Here is a 14,037-nt window from a genome sequence, read left to right as displayed (position 1 = left end):
GTACCCCATACTATGCCAGGATGGTAGTGTATGAAGCTGTGACCGCTGTGATTGTGGGAGCCAGGAGCTGGTGTTGAAGAGGGCAGAGGCAAGCTTGTCTGTGGCAGCTGAAGGCGCTAATCACAGGGGTAACTGGAAGATGTGGTCATGTGTAAATCTGTTCCTAGCTCCTCTCACTTTTATCGATTAAGGCTTTGTGGTCTCAGGATCTGGTGGAATAAGAAACAAACCAGGCTGACAGTAGGTGCCGGATGAAGAGGCAGGGACTCAGACAACTTTGCCAGTTCGTGATGTTATGGTCGCTGTTCACCACAAACACCTCAACTGTAGGCAGAAATCTTTGCAGGTGTCCGTGACGATTCTGCCCCACACCTTTGCCACAGCTCTGCTGGGGATTCAGCCTACGGCTGATGGGCAGGAGTGGGTGCCATTCAAAAATGTCTGGAGAAATTGGGCAGATATTTACATTCTGAAACAGAATCGCCCTTGAGGATTTGATCCAATAAACACCCTGATTTTCCAAAGTGCTGAGCACCCACCACTCCCATGGATCTCAATGGGAACTGCAGAGCACTCCGTGCTTTAGAAAACCAGGCACCTTGTTTAGGTAGATAGGCTCCTAAATCCATGCTTCACACCTGGCTGCTGCTGTTGAAAATTTGGCTAATTGTTGGTAATCACCTTGGACATTCCTGGCCAAGATATTTAGGAAACATCGACTCTGGGACATTTTCTGCTTTTTAATTCTTCTGTGTGTATTCAGGGACTAAATAGCATTTCATGTTATGGCACCCAACATTGTGCTGGGTTCATCACATGATATATAAATTGCACAAGGTCCCAGAATCAGAGCAGATATCCCAAAGTTCCCTAGAGAGTGGGGCGGGGGTGGAATCTCAAAGCAAAGTCACTTGAAAGGAGTTGGATTAGCATGGGATTTTTCAAAAGGTCCTATGTGACCCAGGAGCTTGTAGAAAGTCAACGGGGCTTGTGGTCCTAAAATGAGGTGCTTTTTGAAAATTCCACCCCAAATCAGGCTGATTCTGAGTGAGCAGGTGTCTTCATCAACAGCGACTCAGTGCCCACCTTGTGCAGAGAGGCCAGTGAATAAATGGGCCATGGAAAATGAACTCTCTCATCCTGGGATGAGTCCCTACAGCTCCTACTGCTATGGCAGTGAGTGTGGGAAGCTTACTCTGTTGCCGCCCCAGGCCGATCTCTGTTGTGGCTGGATAGAGGACTTTGCGTACTCCAGAGCTGTTAGAATAAACATACATTGATATTTTTTTTTAAAGCCATAACATGGGCCATAAAATTTCATCCCATTAGCCCTTCATTGAGCACAGTAACTTGTGTTTGGCTAAGACATGTCTTCTAGAGAGGTAGCCAGTCTTGAGATGAAGACTTCAAGAGCTGGAGAATGCATCGCTATCCATTGCTAGTTTGTTCCAATGGTTAATCGCTCTCCCTATTTCTAATTTGAATTTGTCTGGCTTCAACTTCCAGCCATTGGTTCTTGTTGTGCTGCTCTCCGCTACATGAACGAGATTAATACACACCCATTCCCTTGCTGTGGTGTGGGTTCCTGGGTTGTTCCTTGTTTACTGGGTGGCTGTGGTTTATTCCTGTGGTGTCACTTTGCATTTTTTTTAAATAGATAAGGTTTGGAAAAAAAACAACCTTCTGAATTTGCAAAAAAAATGGAAAAACTGCTCCATTGACATAGCTTATCTCCTCCCCTATCCCTCCATCAGTCCTTTTAGCCCTGCTTAAGGTCAGGTTGCCTGTGAGGAATCTGATTAACTTCCATTGACTAATGGCATTCCTGCAACTCACTCACTGCAGCTAGCCCTTAGTCACATGGGCAGCCCTACTGAAGACCCTCTCAGCAGGACACAAGGTTTGCAGGGGCAGACCCAAAAGACTTACTTTCTTTGTAAAAGAAAAGCTATTTCTAAGGAACGATAGAGATCCATACAGCAGTCTAACCAGCCCCGAGCCTGCTCTTGCCAGCATCTCTCTGTTCAATGTCACCTTTAGTGTGTACAGCTGCAAACTATAATGCTGTGGCCCAGATCTCAGTTGGTGTAAATCAGCATAGCTGCTGTTGACTTCAGTGCAGCTCACAGGCGCCGGAACTAAGCGTGCTGCCCCACCCCCTGGCTTGAAGTGGATTCCATCGTGTACACTCAGTAACAGACGTAAAGGTGGCAATTTTGCAACAGAAAAGCTTCAAAAACAGACTCCAGTGAGAAACTGCTGAGCTTGAACTAATATGCAAACTAGATACTATTAACTTGGCTTTGAATAGAGGCTGGGAGTGGCTGGGTCATTACCCATATTGAATCTATTTCCCCATGTTAAGTATCCTCACGCCTTCTTGTCAACTGTCTAAATGGGCCATCTTGATTATCACTACAAAAGTTTTTTTTCTCCTGCTGGTAATAGCTCATCTTAATTAATTAGCCTCTTACTCCACCTTTTCATGTTTTCTGTATGTGTGTTTATATATATAATCTTCTTACTATATGTTCCATTCTATGCATCCAATGAAGTGGGCTGTAGCCCATGAAAACTTACGCTCAAATACCTTTGTTAGTCTCTAAGGTGCCACAAGTCCTCCTGTTCTCATTGTATCCAGGGTTTGCAGTTGGTTCAATGGCTCTCCGCACCCCCACTATACAAATGGTTCCAGTGCCACTTTTCTTTCTGCCAGTACCCCTGGGGCAGCTATGCTGATCCACACCTGCTGAGGGTGTGGTCCTTCGTGTTGTGTCTCACCCTGCCACTAGGAACCCTCTGGCTTACACAGACTCCGGCTTAGTCCAAGTGCATGCGTTTTAAAGATCTCATTAACTGCCGGGCTAAAATAAATGGTGTACAGTACACATTGAACCGTTAGGTCTCAATACTTCTGGTGGCAAGTGTAGGCTCTTCCCCAGTGAGCAGGACCAGCGGATTTCCCAGCCCCAATAAAGAGTTCCATAAATGCTCCTCCTCTGGGACTTTTCCTTGGTACTCTCCCTTTTCCACCCCTCGCCATGCCATTTTCCAGGAGACTTTGGCTTTCAATTCCAGAGCCTCGAGATCTGGGATACACAACAGCCACCTCCACTTGGAAAGGCAGATTATGGGAGACCTACATTGTCCTCCTCTCCTATCAAAGCCCCCCCCGCTCATGATAAACCGAAGCATCAACTGCTTAAGTAGGACAGGACAAAATGAGGCTGATGTTTTACACTGATTTCCCCATGCCCCTGATGCTCTCTTGCATGGAGTTTGAATTTCCTGTCCAATTCTACCAGCTGAGGGCCACAATTCCATGACAGTGGAGAATGCAGATTTCACACCCCAGGCTTTAAAGAGCATAGCACATTTGGTGCTATATATACAACAGAAATTCTCAGTAATAATGCCAATTGTTAAATCTCACGGGGGGGCGAACTGTCCGTGATGCAAAATTCCTTGCGAGTCCAGCCCATAGTAATGAGGCTACACAAGGAAAGCAAACATGTGCCTCAAAGGGGCTTATTTATTATTTGTATTGTTGGAGTACACAGGACCCCATTGTGTAGGCATTGTCCAAACACAGAACAAAAAGACAGCCCCTGCCCCAAACAGCTTACAGTCTAAGTCTTACAGACCGATGGGGGGAGTACAAAGAAACAGTGAGACAATATCTGTCAGCCTGGCAGGCCATGACCATGCAACTCTGCTGGCTGGTGACCCAGTTCAAGAAGCATTTAGCACTCTCTCCATTGACGAGCATCGAGCGCGAATGACTCGGGGTGATGCTCAGCTAGGGAAAGAAAGGGTCTTGCTGCAGCTCAGGGCAAGGTCCTTATGAAAAAGGAGGGGTGGGGAAAAATTATCCCCAAAACAGTGAGGGTCAGATAAGCCCACGACCTGCCCTGAGCACCAAACCCTTCCTGGCCTCAGGAGTGTGTAATGAAGTAGTTGTGCTATGTTTAGCTGGGTTACACAGAGCATTATGGGATGGAGCCAGGCTCCACCCCTCCCTTACTTTTAGTTAATGGAGTTTTCTCCTGACTCTTGTCATGAAGTTGAATAAAGCAGCAAGTTCCCAGCCTGCAGAGCTGTAAGGCTGCAGAGAGTGGCCCTTTTACAAAAAGGGGAGCTGTTGAATTGCATGGGAAGTGGGCAAGGGAGGAAGGCATAGAAGCTCCACTCTGGGTGTTACTGGACGTGAGAACAGATCAGGAGAGCGTTAGCTAAGAAATTATTTCCAGGCAACTGGGGCCAAAGGATCTGTCCCTAGTGCTGGCTTTGTTAGCTAACACATATCACCGGGAAGAACTGCATGGGTTAAACCCATAGATTCATGTCCCACCTTCCTCCTTCCCCACCCCAGCACTCAGTGCAGTAACCTGTCCCATTGAAATCAACATGGAGAATTGTGCCAGGGGAATGCACAGAGTGGGGGAGTACTCAAACTGGAGAGATGCGAGTGTGCCGTACATCCGTCCACACATGTCTTGCCAATACAGCCCTTATAGGAAAGTCCTTTGGAAGTGAATACGGATGAAATGAGTAGGGTTATAGAGAAATTAATAGAGTTCTGGACAGTGCTTAATTTGTAATGAAAGAGGTGCTGGGGCTCAAGCAATTATTTGCCGGGGCTCAATAAATGGTTTTCACTTTCATAACTGATGTGGCAAGCTCAGACGTGCCGGGGCTGTGAACTACCAAGCCTAGAGATGCTGGTGCTCAGTCCTGGCCCAAATTAAGAATTGGTTCTAGAGAAGTTACTCTCCGAACCTCTTGAGTTTAATGGACAATAGAATCTTCAGTCTAGACATGGGCACTGAGGGGTCGGGGAAAATTTCCCTGCAGATGCCCATTCTGGGTAATTTCTCCTACCTCTTCTGGATCAGTGTTTCTCCCCCTCTGGTATAGTGCTCCAGCCTAGAATGATCACACGGTCGTGGTCATCCTCCATGCTATTACTCTGGCCTAGAGTGATAACTAGAATGTGCCAGCCTCCAGAGGCTGGCTGGGCTGGAGTGCTCACCTGCGCCATGTTTGTTCATGCCCCAATGTGGGTGTTATTAATGAGTTAGAAGTTAGGAGCCTAAATACCTTTGAGGATCTTGGTATTAGTGGCTGTAAGGCACTTTGAAGAGGAACAGCTCAGTGTGAATGACTGCAGGGTGTCTCAGAGCTGGCACACCAAACAGTCAAAGATGTAAGAGAGAGAAAGAGAGTTGGTGAGGAATCTTCTGATGAAACAAGGCTTTATCAACAAATGCCTGTTTCTAGAACACAAAATATTTCATGGAACCTTTGGATGACCTGTAGGCAGGTGTCCATCAGAAATCTGCCAGGTTTCCTGTAAGCTCACCAGGTGGAATGCTGAGCCAAGGCCTTTCAGAGTCTGCAGCTCTGGGACAGCCAGCCATGCAGACTGGCCTGGGGCTGTGGGCACCAAGGCTTCCAGGCTGCCTGCCCCAGAGCTGGGAGCCTAGGAGGGCCTCAGCCAAGGTTCCCAGAGTTTCTTGGCTTCTGGCTCTCCGTGAGCCAGACTGACAGAGAGCCTGGAAGCTCTGGCAGCCATGGCTGGGCCAGGGACCATGGAGCTTGGGCTTCCAGGCTCAATTTTCTTTTGGAATTTTCATAATGAAGTATTTTTGATTATTTTTTTCAGATTTCCTTTCCGTGTGAAATTTTGAAATTCTGCTTTTTCATTCTGAAATGGAACAAATTCTTTTCCAGACTTTTGTGTTGAATGGAAATTCAAGAGATGAAGGGGCTAAATTTTCAAAAGTGCCCGCTAATTTGGGTGCTCAAATTGAGATGCTTTGGGCTTGATTTTCAGAGGTGTTGAGTGCCTAGCGCTCCAGTGAAATTCCATCATTTGGAGCCAGTGGGTCTTTACGTTTCCTTAAACCAGGCCTTGGATGTCTCATTTTGGGTACCCAAAATTAGTGGGCACTTTCAAAAATGTAGGTCTTACTAACTCACACTGTATTGTGCTGTCACAAGGTACAATGGAGTTCCAGCTTGGAGGACAGTTAACACTTCTTCTAATCTTTGTTCTTAACGGTCAATGTGACCTCATATAAAAGGCTTTTGGAAGGAAGGGGAAATTGGCGAAATGAAGCAAGGATTACCTTCTTAGAGTTTGCCAGTGGGAGGTAGATGGAAAGAGGCTTTACACAGCAGGGCTGGTCAGTTGTAGGCTGTTGAGAAGTTCATGTTTCTGGGCTGAGTTATGCTGGTAGCTGATTAGAAAACCTGCAGGGTTTCTTCTTGATCTAAGAGATTTGGATAAGGACAGAACTGAACCTCTAAACTCCATTTCCACCACCATTAGCTAAGGGCTAGAATCTTTCACCTTGATTCACAATGAGTAGTTGAAATTCATGGGACTGCTCTCGGAGCAAGGCATTACCCAACACAAGAAAAGATGGAAGACTGTGATCCTTAGAGGTGACTGGAAGGTCGGATCACCCCTCTCCTGCCCTTTATTCCTTTCCCAATGACTACTCAGAAGGGGCTTCTAGCCTTATGCAGCCATGTCCATTGAGAGAGGGCTTCTCTTCTCCCTGATTTGTGATACATCCATTGTCCTTCTCTGGTGGACAGTAGGGAAGACCTTGACCCATCAGAGAACAAAGAACTCCTTGTCCCACATGCAAACCACATAGGAGCTTAGCTTTCCGTTCCTAATGTTGTTCTTCTGCTTGCAGGTTCCATGTATGATGGTTTGGCTGATGGCATTAACTATGGGACGACCCGGGGCAGCTATTATGCCAAAGCCCAGACAGGAAACAGCAACTGGGGGTATCCGGTAAGGTGTTCTTTTCTCTGTGCCTTGCTATTGGGGGGTACAGAGAGCAACTCACAGCATGAGAGTCCATAGGAGTGGACTGCTGGTCAATATGAGGAGCCAACTGTGCCGTGGAGACAAGAGTAAGATGGACATCAACAGCCTCCAGATGTTCTAGGTGGGCAAGGGAGGAAGTTTTCTTGTTCCCCTGAGAACGGAGGTAATAAATTTGTTTGGGCAGCACAAGAAGCCTGGATCTCAGCAGTCCACAATCTGGATCAGAACTCTCCTCTACTTCTGGGTGGATGGTTTGGGGCCATTATGGGGGTAGGTTCAAGGAAACTTGTTTCTGAAATCGGATCCAGTATTTTGCTTCAGGCTTATCTCTGCAAATAAGGGAAAGATTCAGTGACAGGAGTGCGGGGGGTAGGTAGGAAGGTAGGTCTCACTGAAGCTGTTGCCCCACCTAATTGCTCTGCCTGAGACGGAAATGCTGCATTTCAGAGCCCTCTGTTTAGCCAAGCTGATGGCACTGAATCCAGGATAACCTGAGTGGTATTTGCAGCACCCTACAAAGCCTGGTGATACTTTTCAGTGATTTGGCCATTGTGTAAAAACACCCTGGGGGTGCAGCTGGCAGTTTGGGGATTTAAATCTCCCCTTATTTAGCTTTGTTCTTGCTCCTTCTCTTGTTCCCGCATGTTTGCTATAAATGCTGTGTCTTTGTTGGCTGGTGAAAGCCAAAGGCTGGTTACAATTTAGATACTGGTTCACGTCTTCTGTGCTTTGCTTTGTTGAATGATCCTCCATATCCCCTAGCCAGCGCCAGCTGACCGACAACAGCTGTGGCCACCAGGAGCGCCCGGTGTTGAATGAGCAGCAGGCAGAGAGTGTGTATCTGACCTGAGTGGTAACTAGCAATGAACTCACAGGTCAGATCCGAATGCAAACCTATCCCCAAACTCAGTGCTGGTTAGAGTTAGGACTTAGGGTTCAGGGTCACCGAGTCCTCTTGGAAAAAAGCAGATGAGATGACTGGGAATGATCAGGGCTTCTGTTCTACATCTTCTCCCAAAGATGGCACCCGCAACAGCACAGTGCCCCCTAGCATTGCAGCTGGGCACGACTTCACTATTGACTTGTGCCGCACCTGGCTGTTTTCTGAAGGTCTCTTCTCCAGGTACGGGCCAGGGGTACAGTTCCTCAAAGTGGCTGAGTCCGATAGACTTTCAGTGAGGGTCCTAAGTTCCTTGGTGACTTTTGAAAACGGTGCTGAGTCTTTGGTTACATTGGTGCTTTTGAAAATGTAACCCCAGGCCTAAATCTGCTTGGGCCCGTGAGATTACACACTACATCCAGACAGGGGAACTTCTTTTTCCACTCTGCTTGCTCCCTAGAGGTAGTAAAGGAATGCAACCACCACCACCACCCAACCTCCACCACCACCTGTTTTCAGCGAACTTTGAGCTCTGTCTTCAAGTTTGCTTGAAACTAATAAAATGTCTAAACTCTGTTATGCAGGTGTGTCTCCCATTTGCATTTCCTCTACTTTAAGAAATGGAAAAGGTGGCAATAATAAGAGGGGCAATTTCCTTAACACCTTTCATGATGTCTTGATTAGAATTATCGTTTCTGTGAAGTCTTAAAGGTTTTTGAGCTAGCAGGGCAGTGATAAGAACGTGACATCACTTATGGTTTTGCACTGAGTCCAGACAAAACGTTGGGCACAGTGATCCATTATAATCCTTGCAAGCCTTGATTGTCTATCCCCAGAGTATGAAAAGTACTAAAGGAAATCCTTCTCTATCCCCTACAGTAAGATACAGTCCCTGCCCTGAAGAATTTGCACTCTAAATATTGTTCTTTTTGGTAGGTGACCTTGAATCACTGATTCTACCCAATGTCTCTTTGGTGATAAGAGAAGTTATCTAGGAAGTACATGGAGTTGCTGGTTGGCCTATGGTTTGCGTGTTACTCGTTTATTCTCTTTCCTCTGCAGTTTTCTTTACCTGGAGAATCTGCATGGTCACTCCTGGGTTTTCCCTTGTATCTCATTTTACTATGTGATGCACTCTCGATAAGCATGTGTGATCATGTCTCTCACTAGTGGCTGGCACACATAGATAAAAGCCTGCAAATTACTTATTAATAAAGACCAGATTTTGATATCCTCACTCCTGCTGCGTAGTACCTTACTCTGCACTTGGCACCACTGAGATCGGTTGGACCACTCATGGAATAAGGTAGTATTCAACCCGAGTGAGGGCATCAGAACTTGGCCCTATGGGTGCTCTCCTTTGGTGTTCCCTTGGTAGAGACTTTTGATGATGAAAGTCCTGGGTTCTATCCCTGCTGATGACCCATGGTACAACAGTCTTATGTCGGATTGTTCTGACAGAAAGAGGACCTGTGTTTAGGTAAATGTGGGCCCTTCTGAATGTTACATCATCATGCCATGGGAGTGGTGGATTGTGTGATCTCATTTCGCTGATGGCTGCATGGAGCCACACTGCGCAGTGGGGTCTGAGTCATGCACGGGAGCCTGCGAGAGGCCCTTGCAGGTACTGTACGCACCTGCAGGCAGCTTGCATGTCAGTCCTGAACCTAGAGGTTGCCACCACTTCCCCATCTTGGTGATCACAGACCTATTGACAGCCAGGGACTCATCCAAGCTGCAGCTGTTGTACTGAACTGACCAGCGTCTGACCCAGAGGGTTCTGAAAGGGGAAGGAATGCTTGGAGCAGAAGCCCCATATAATTAGCACAGCAAAAGACCCTTTAGGCCCGCGGTTGCCTTTCCCTGCCGATGTTGCCCTGCCCTCTAGTTTTTTCTTTTATGTTAATGTTGTGGGGAATGCAAGGTGTTGGATTGGCAGCCCTAGAGGCTTGAGTGCTCCGCTTGCCCAATGAATGGGTACATACTAAGCAGCAGAGTGCTCTGTCTCTGCAAACGAGGCAGACAGCTGGCCATCCTAGCAAGGAGGCCATAAGTTGGTGTCCATGACCCTTTAACTCTTTGGTCTGTCTGATGATGATGCTAACATGGACAGTAAATGGAGGTAAATTAGTGCCTGTTATTACATTAATGAGTAAATGCCCTTTTGTGACACTTCTCCACTAGGAACTGTCCTGAGACCCTCAAACTCATGACATTTGTGGAAGCAGCTGGTGCAGGAGGTGGCAGAGCTCTAGCTACCTGCTTTCTTCCAGCAGAGTCCACCTGCTCACACTGAGTCCTCCACCAGCTGCAGCGCAGAATGGGCCTTAGCAGACCATGGAATATGGCTTTGTTATCCCCAGTCCTGCACTCTCTCTGCAGGCAAAATTCCCACTGACTTCAACAGGAGTTTTGCCTGAGTTAGGATTTCAGGATCAAGGTCGTTATTTGTTGCTACTGAAACATCTGTGGAGAAAAAAGGATGCTTGGGGCATATTTCTTAAAGAAAAAGGAATTTTGTTTGTTTCATACAACCACAAGCGCAGGCGCCCAAATCCGTGAGTCCCGATCCAAGGTTTTGCATCCTTCACAATAGCCGCAAGCTTAACATTTGCTTCCCTGGCCAATGCAAGTTGGCTCCTCACAGAACTAGATCAAAGTTACCTCTCTGCCTGCGACAGAGAAGCAGCTTCCAGAAGTGAATGGGAGGGGATGAGCGTCTCTGGAGGAACAATGTATTTTTGCTGCTTTTGCAAGTGTTCCCCTTGCTGTGCCGTGCCGTGCAGCAGCCACTCCATTTCACAAGCAAGATCAAGGGTGTTCTCCACCCATCACTCAGGGTGGGACCCAGTCATATTTCATTGCTGTAGCTTTTCCCTGCGGCCTGGGAGAGACTCGGTCTCAACATGTTTATATGGCATCATTTCCTTTTTTGCTGTCTGTTGCTCTAGAAATGCAACTGAAACTGGGAATGAGTAAAAAAAAAGAGAGAGAGAGCTGGGTAATAAAAAGATTGCATTCTTAGGTGCAGAATTCAGAAACGTCCAGCCACTGGAGTGTGTGGGGGTGTCGTGGAGTTGCAAAGAAAATCAGGAGATCTGGGTTCAATTCCTGGTGCTGGCACTGACATGCAACCTTGACAAGTCACCTCGCCTCTCTGTGCCTCAGTTTCCCCATCTGATCAGTGGGGATCATGAGAATGACTCTTCCCTCTTGGTAAAGTGCTTTGTGGTCTGTGCATGAAAAGCACCATAACAGGGCTAAGTGTTGTTAACCATAATACTAATGAATATTGTTATGTGACTTGCCATGACTCAGTTTCTCCATCTGTAAAATGGGGATAATGATACATTTTTACTTACCCCCTGTGGGTGTTATGTGACTTAATTAATTATCCCAAAGTGCTTTGAAATCCTGGGCTGAGGAATGGTGTCCTAGATACGCTTGTTAATTTAGATGTGGGTGGATTTTACTGCTCGTAAAGGAAATGGATTGATATTTGGTCAGAGAAGTTCTGACTCTTAGAGCTCCTCTACCTTTGCAACTCTGCCATTGCCCCTCAGCCCCCTTCCTCATTGTATTTTTATATGGATCAATGACCCCTAGGGACTAGGCTTGGATTTCTAAGGTCGTTTCACAGGGGTGATGAGAATTTCAGACTCAAACTCAGGGCCCTAGCAGGATACGTGTGACTTCCCTGGAGTCAATGGGACTAGGAGGACCTCAGCTTTCCAGAGCTACAAGTTTAGACAGTATCGCCGTGGATCTTCTGCCCTGCTGGTAGGGACTGTACGAAATTCTGAACTCACCGAGGGAATCCATGCTGCTCAGGGCTGCGCAGAGCTGCTGTAGGAAAAGCAGAAAGTCTCACTGTGAGATCTCTGTGTGGGGACTCTCGTTGCGCTTTTGTATGGAGATTTGCAAAACTTGCAGTGAAGAATGAATCCTGATTTTCTGCCTCATTTCTCATTTTCAGGGGCAATTTCTGGGCTTTGCCAGCCCTGCTCTGCACTCTTAAAAAAATAATAAAGCTAGATGTGAGGCTGAACCAAACCCCTGAGCAAACACCCAGGAGAAGTTCAGATCCCTGTATTATGGCCTGGGGGTCTGTGGCAGGTGTGTGTGGGAAGTAGTGATTTATTCCGCTTTGTTAATCCTCAAATAAGCCTGTTCCCCATAGTAAATGCTGGACCACCTGGCTTCACCCAAGTGATACTTGTCCACGTAATGGAAAGGAAAAATTACATGATTCTTGCAAAGTGGAGAAGAGTCTTGGGTGCATAAACTGCTTAGTCACATAGAATCATAGAATCATAGAATATCAGGGTTGGAAGGGACCCCAGAAGGTCATCTAGTCCAACCCCCTGCTCAAAGCAGGACCAATTCCCAGTTAAATCATCCCAGCCAGGGCTTTGTCAAGCCTGACCTTAAAAACCTCTAAGGAAGGAGATTCTACCACCTCCCTAGGTAACGCATTCCAGTGTTTCACCACCCTCTTAGTGAAAAAGTTTTTCCTAATATCCAATCTAAACCTCCCCCACTGCAACATGTTCTCCTCCTGCTCCAGAGTTGGTTCCCCTTAGTCTAGATGGTGAACAAGGCATCCTTAATCAATTTTACCCTGCTGCTCATTCCTTTCCCCCCACAAGATCCCATGGGGCAGCCCCCAGTTTCTGGTCAAGGTGAAGCAGAGTGGTTGAATGCCATTCCTCAGAGCTACCTTTTGGTGCTCAGATTCTCTTATTATACGGTACGATCACCCTGGATTGGACGGATGGCTGGCTAGATATTAGGTCGAGAGCACTGCAGGTGAGGCACCAAGCCCACGCTTGGAGTTAATTAAGTGATCAATTTAGCTACATTTTAGAGAAAAGAAGTGATTTGGACAAATTCTTTGGTGACCTGTACCCTGTCTGATCCAATGTGAGTATGTGTGTGTGCGCACATGAGCAATCCTCTTGGATGACTGTACAAACCAGTGGAATTCCCAACTGAGAAACACCACATGATAAAGGAGAACAAGGGTAATTATAATCAGCACATTCTCTCTCTGTGTCCCCTCTCCTGCTCCTTTTCTCCCACCCCGTACTATTGGGTCTGGTTCCAGGGGACTCCCTGAATGTTCATTACATTCATTACCTTGTACATCTCCTTTGAGCAATCAATGTCTGCTGTAATTCACGAATATATTTTGGTCCTCTCTTTGCTATGACCAGGAAACTGGCGTAGGTGGGGAAACAGCCGGTGACACTGTGCTCAGATAGGTATATAACCACTGTGTATTTTAGACAGGGATCCAGACTGCTCTGTGACCCTAGTGCGAGAGCCAGTCAGAAATTTTCAGATGAATTGTTTATTTACTGAAAAAATCCAGCTTTGGCTCAAGTGAAACTATTCATGTATTTGGCTCTAATTCAGCAAATACTTTTGTCTGGGGGGAAAAAATGGAACAAGTCAAAATGTTTTGTTTTGACATTTTCTAAATGAAATGTTTTAACTCTTTCATTTTGAAATGAAGTTTCATTTAGAAGTTTAGCTAGCTTTGTTTAAAACAAACCAAGAGTTAAAAAAAAAAAACCCCAAAAAAACAAAATGGGGGGGAGGGGGAAACTATTTTGGGTCGAATGAAACGAACAATTTTTGTATTTTTTAGTTCAGCCACCAAACTGAAAAAGTAGTTCTTTGCTCAGCTCTACCTAGGGCAGATCCAGAGTCCAGTGTAAATGAGAGGGGATTTGACCCAGTCTGTTGGCCCGATTGTCCTCTCCTCTCCATAAATCTGGGGATGGGGAGTAGAGAAGCAGGCCTTGTATTCAGGAGCGTTCCCTCCCTCACTTGTGCCAGCTGTTGATTTTTGGATTATCCTCCCCACCTGGCCTAAGCCCCAGATCAGTGTGACAGCAGAGGACATTCTGCGTGGTTAGGAAACTCTGTTCAGCGAAGAGAGAAGGAGGCATGCTGGAGCCTACTTAGCTGGGATTTGGCCCCTGTGCTCATCCTGAGAGGGGAGGAAGGGACGCCCCAGCAGGATGTCACACTGCATCCAAGCAGGGGAAATATCTCCTCCGTCCCTGCAACCTGAGTTGACTGACACAGGCAAGAGGACCTTCCCCTGTCGCTTGTTAAAGCGGTTCAAAGGCAGGGCTGGCTAGCTCATGAGCTTATCAGGGAAGCCAGAGCAATTCCTCGGTTTGGAGGGGACCCTGCTGCTTTTCTGGTGGACGTGCTCATTCCTCAGTCAGAGTTAGAATACCGGGTATAATGAACTCGCCAGCCAGTAGCTCTTTCTCTTTGTGCTGGTGCCTTCCAG

General features: G+C 46.7%; 1 protein-coding gene across 1 annotated transcript in view; it reads left to right on the top strand.

The window, feature by feature from the left end:
• Positions 1-14,037, top strand: part of PKP1 (plakophilin 1) — a 51,130-nt gene that overhangs the window by 2,058 nt on the left and 35,035 nt on the right. Inside the window, exon 2 of the mRNA XM_073320054.1 lies at positions 6,711-6,811. Coding sequence (XP_073176155.1) covers positions 6,711-6,811 — 101 coding nt within the window. The remainder of the gene's footprint in view (positions 1-6,710; positions 6,812-14,037) is intronic.

Source organism: Lepidochelys kempii, chromosome 21, assembly GCF_965140265.1.
Source record: "Lepidochelys kempii isolate rLepKem1 chromosome 21, rLepKem1.hap2, whole genome shotgun sequence".
In the NCBI taxonomy this organism is placed as follows: Eukaryota; Metazoa; Chordata; order Testudines; family Cheloniidae; genus Lepidochelys; species Lepidochelys kempii.
This window is presented reverse-complemented; position numbering and strand designations above follow the sequence as displayed.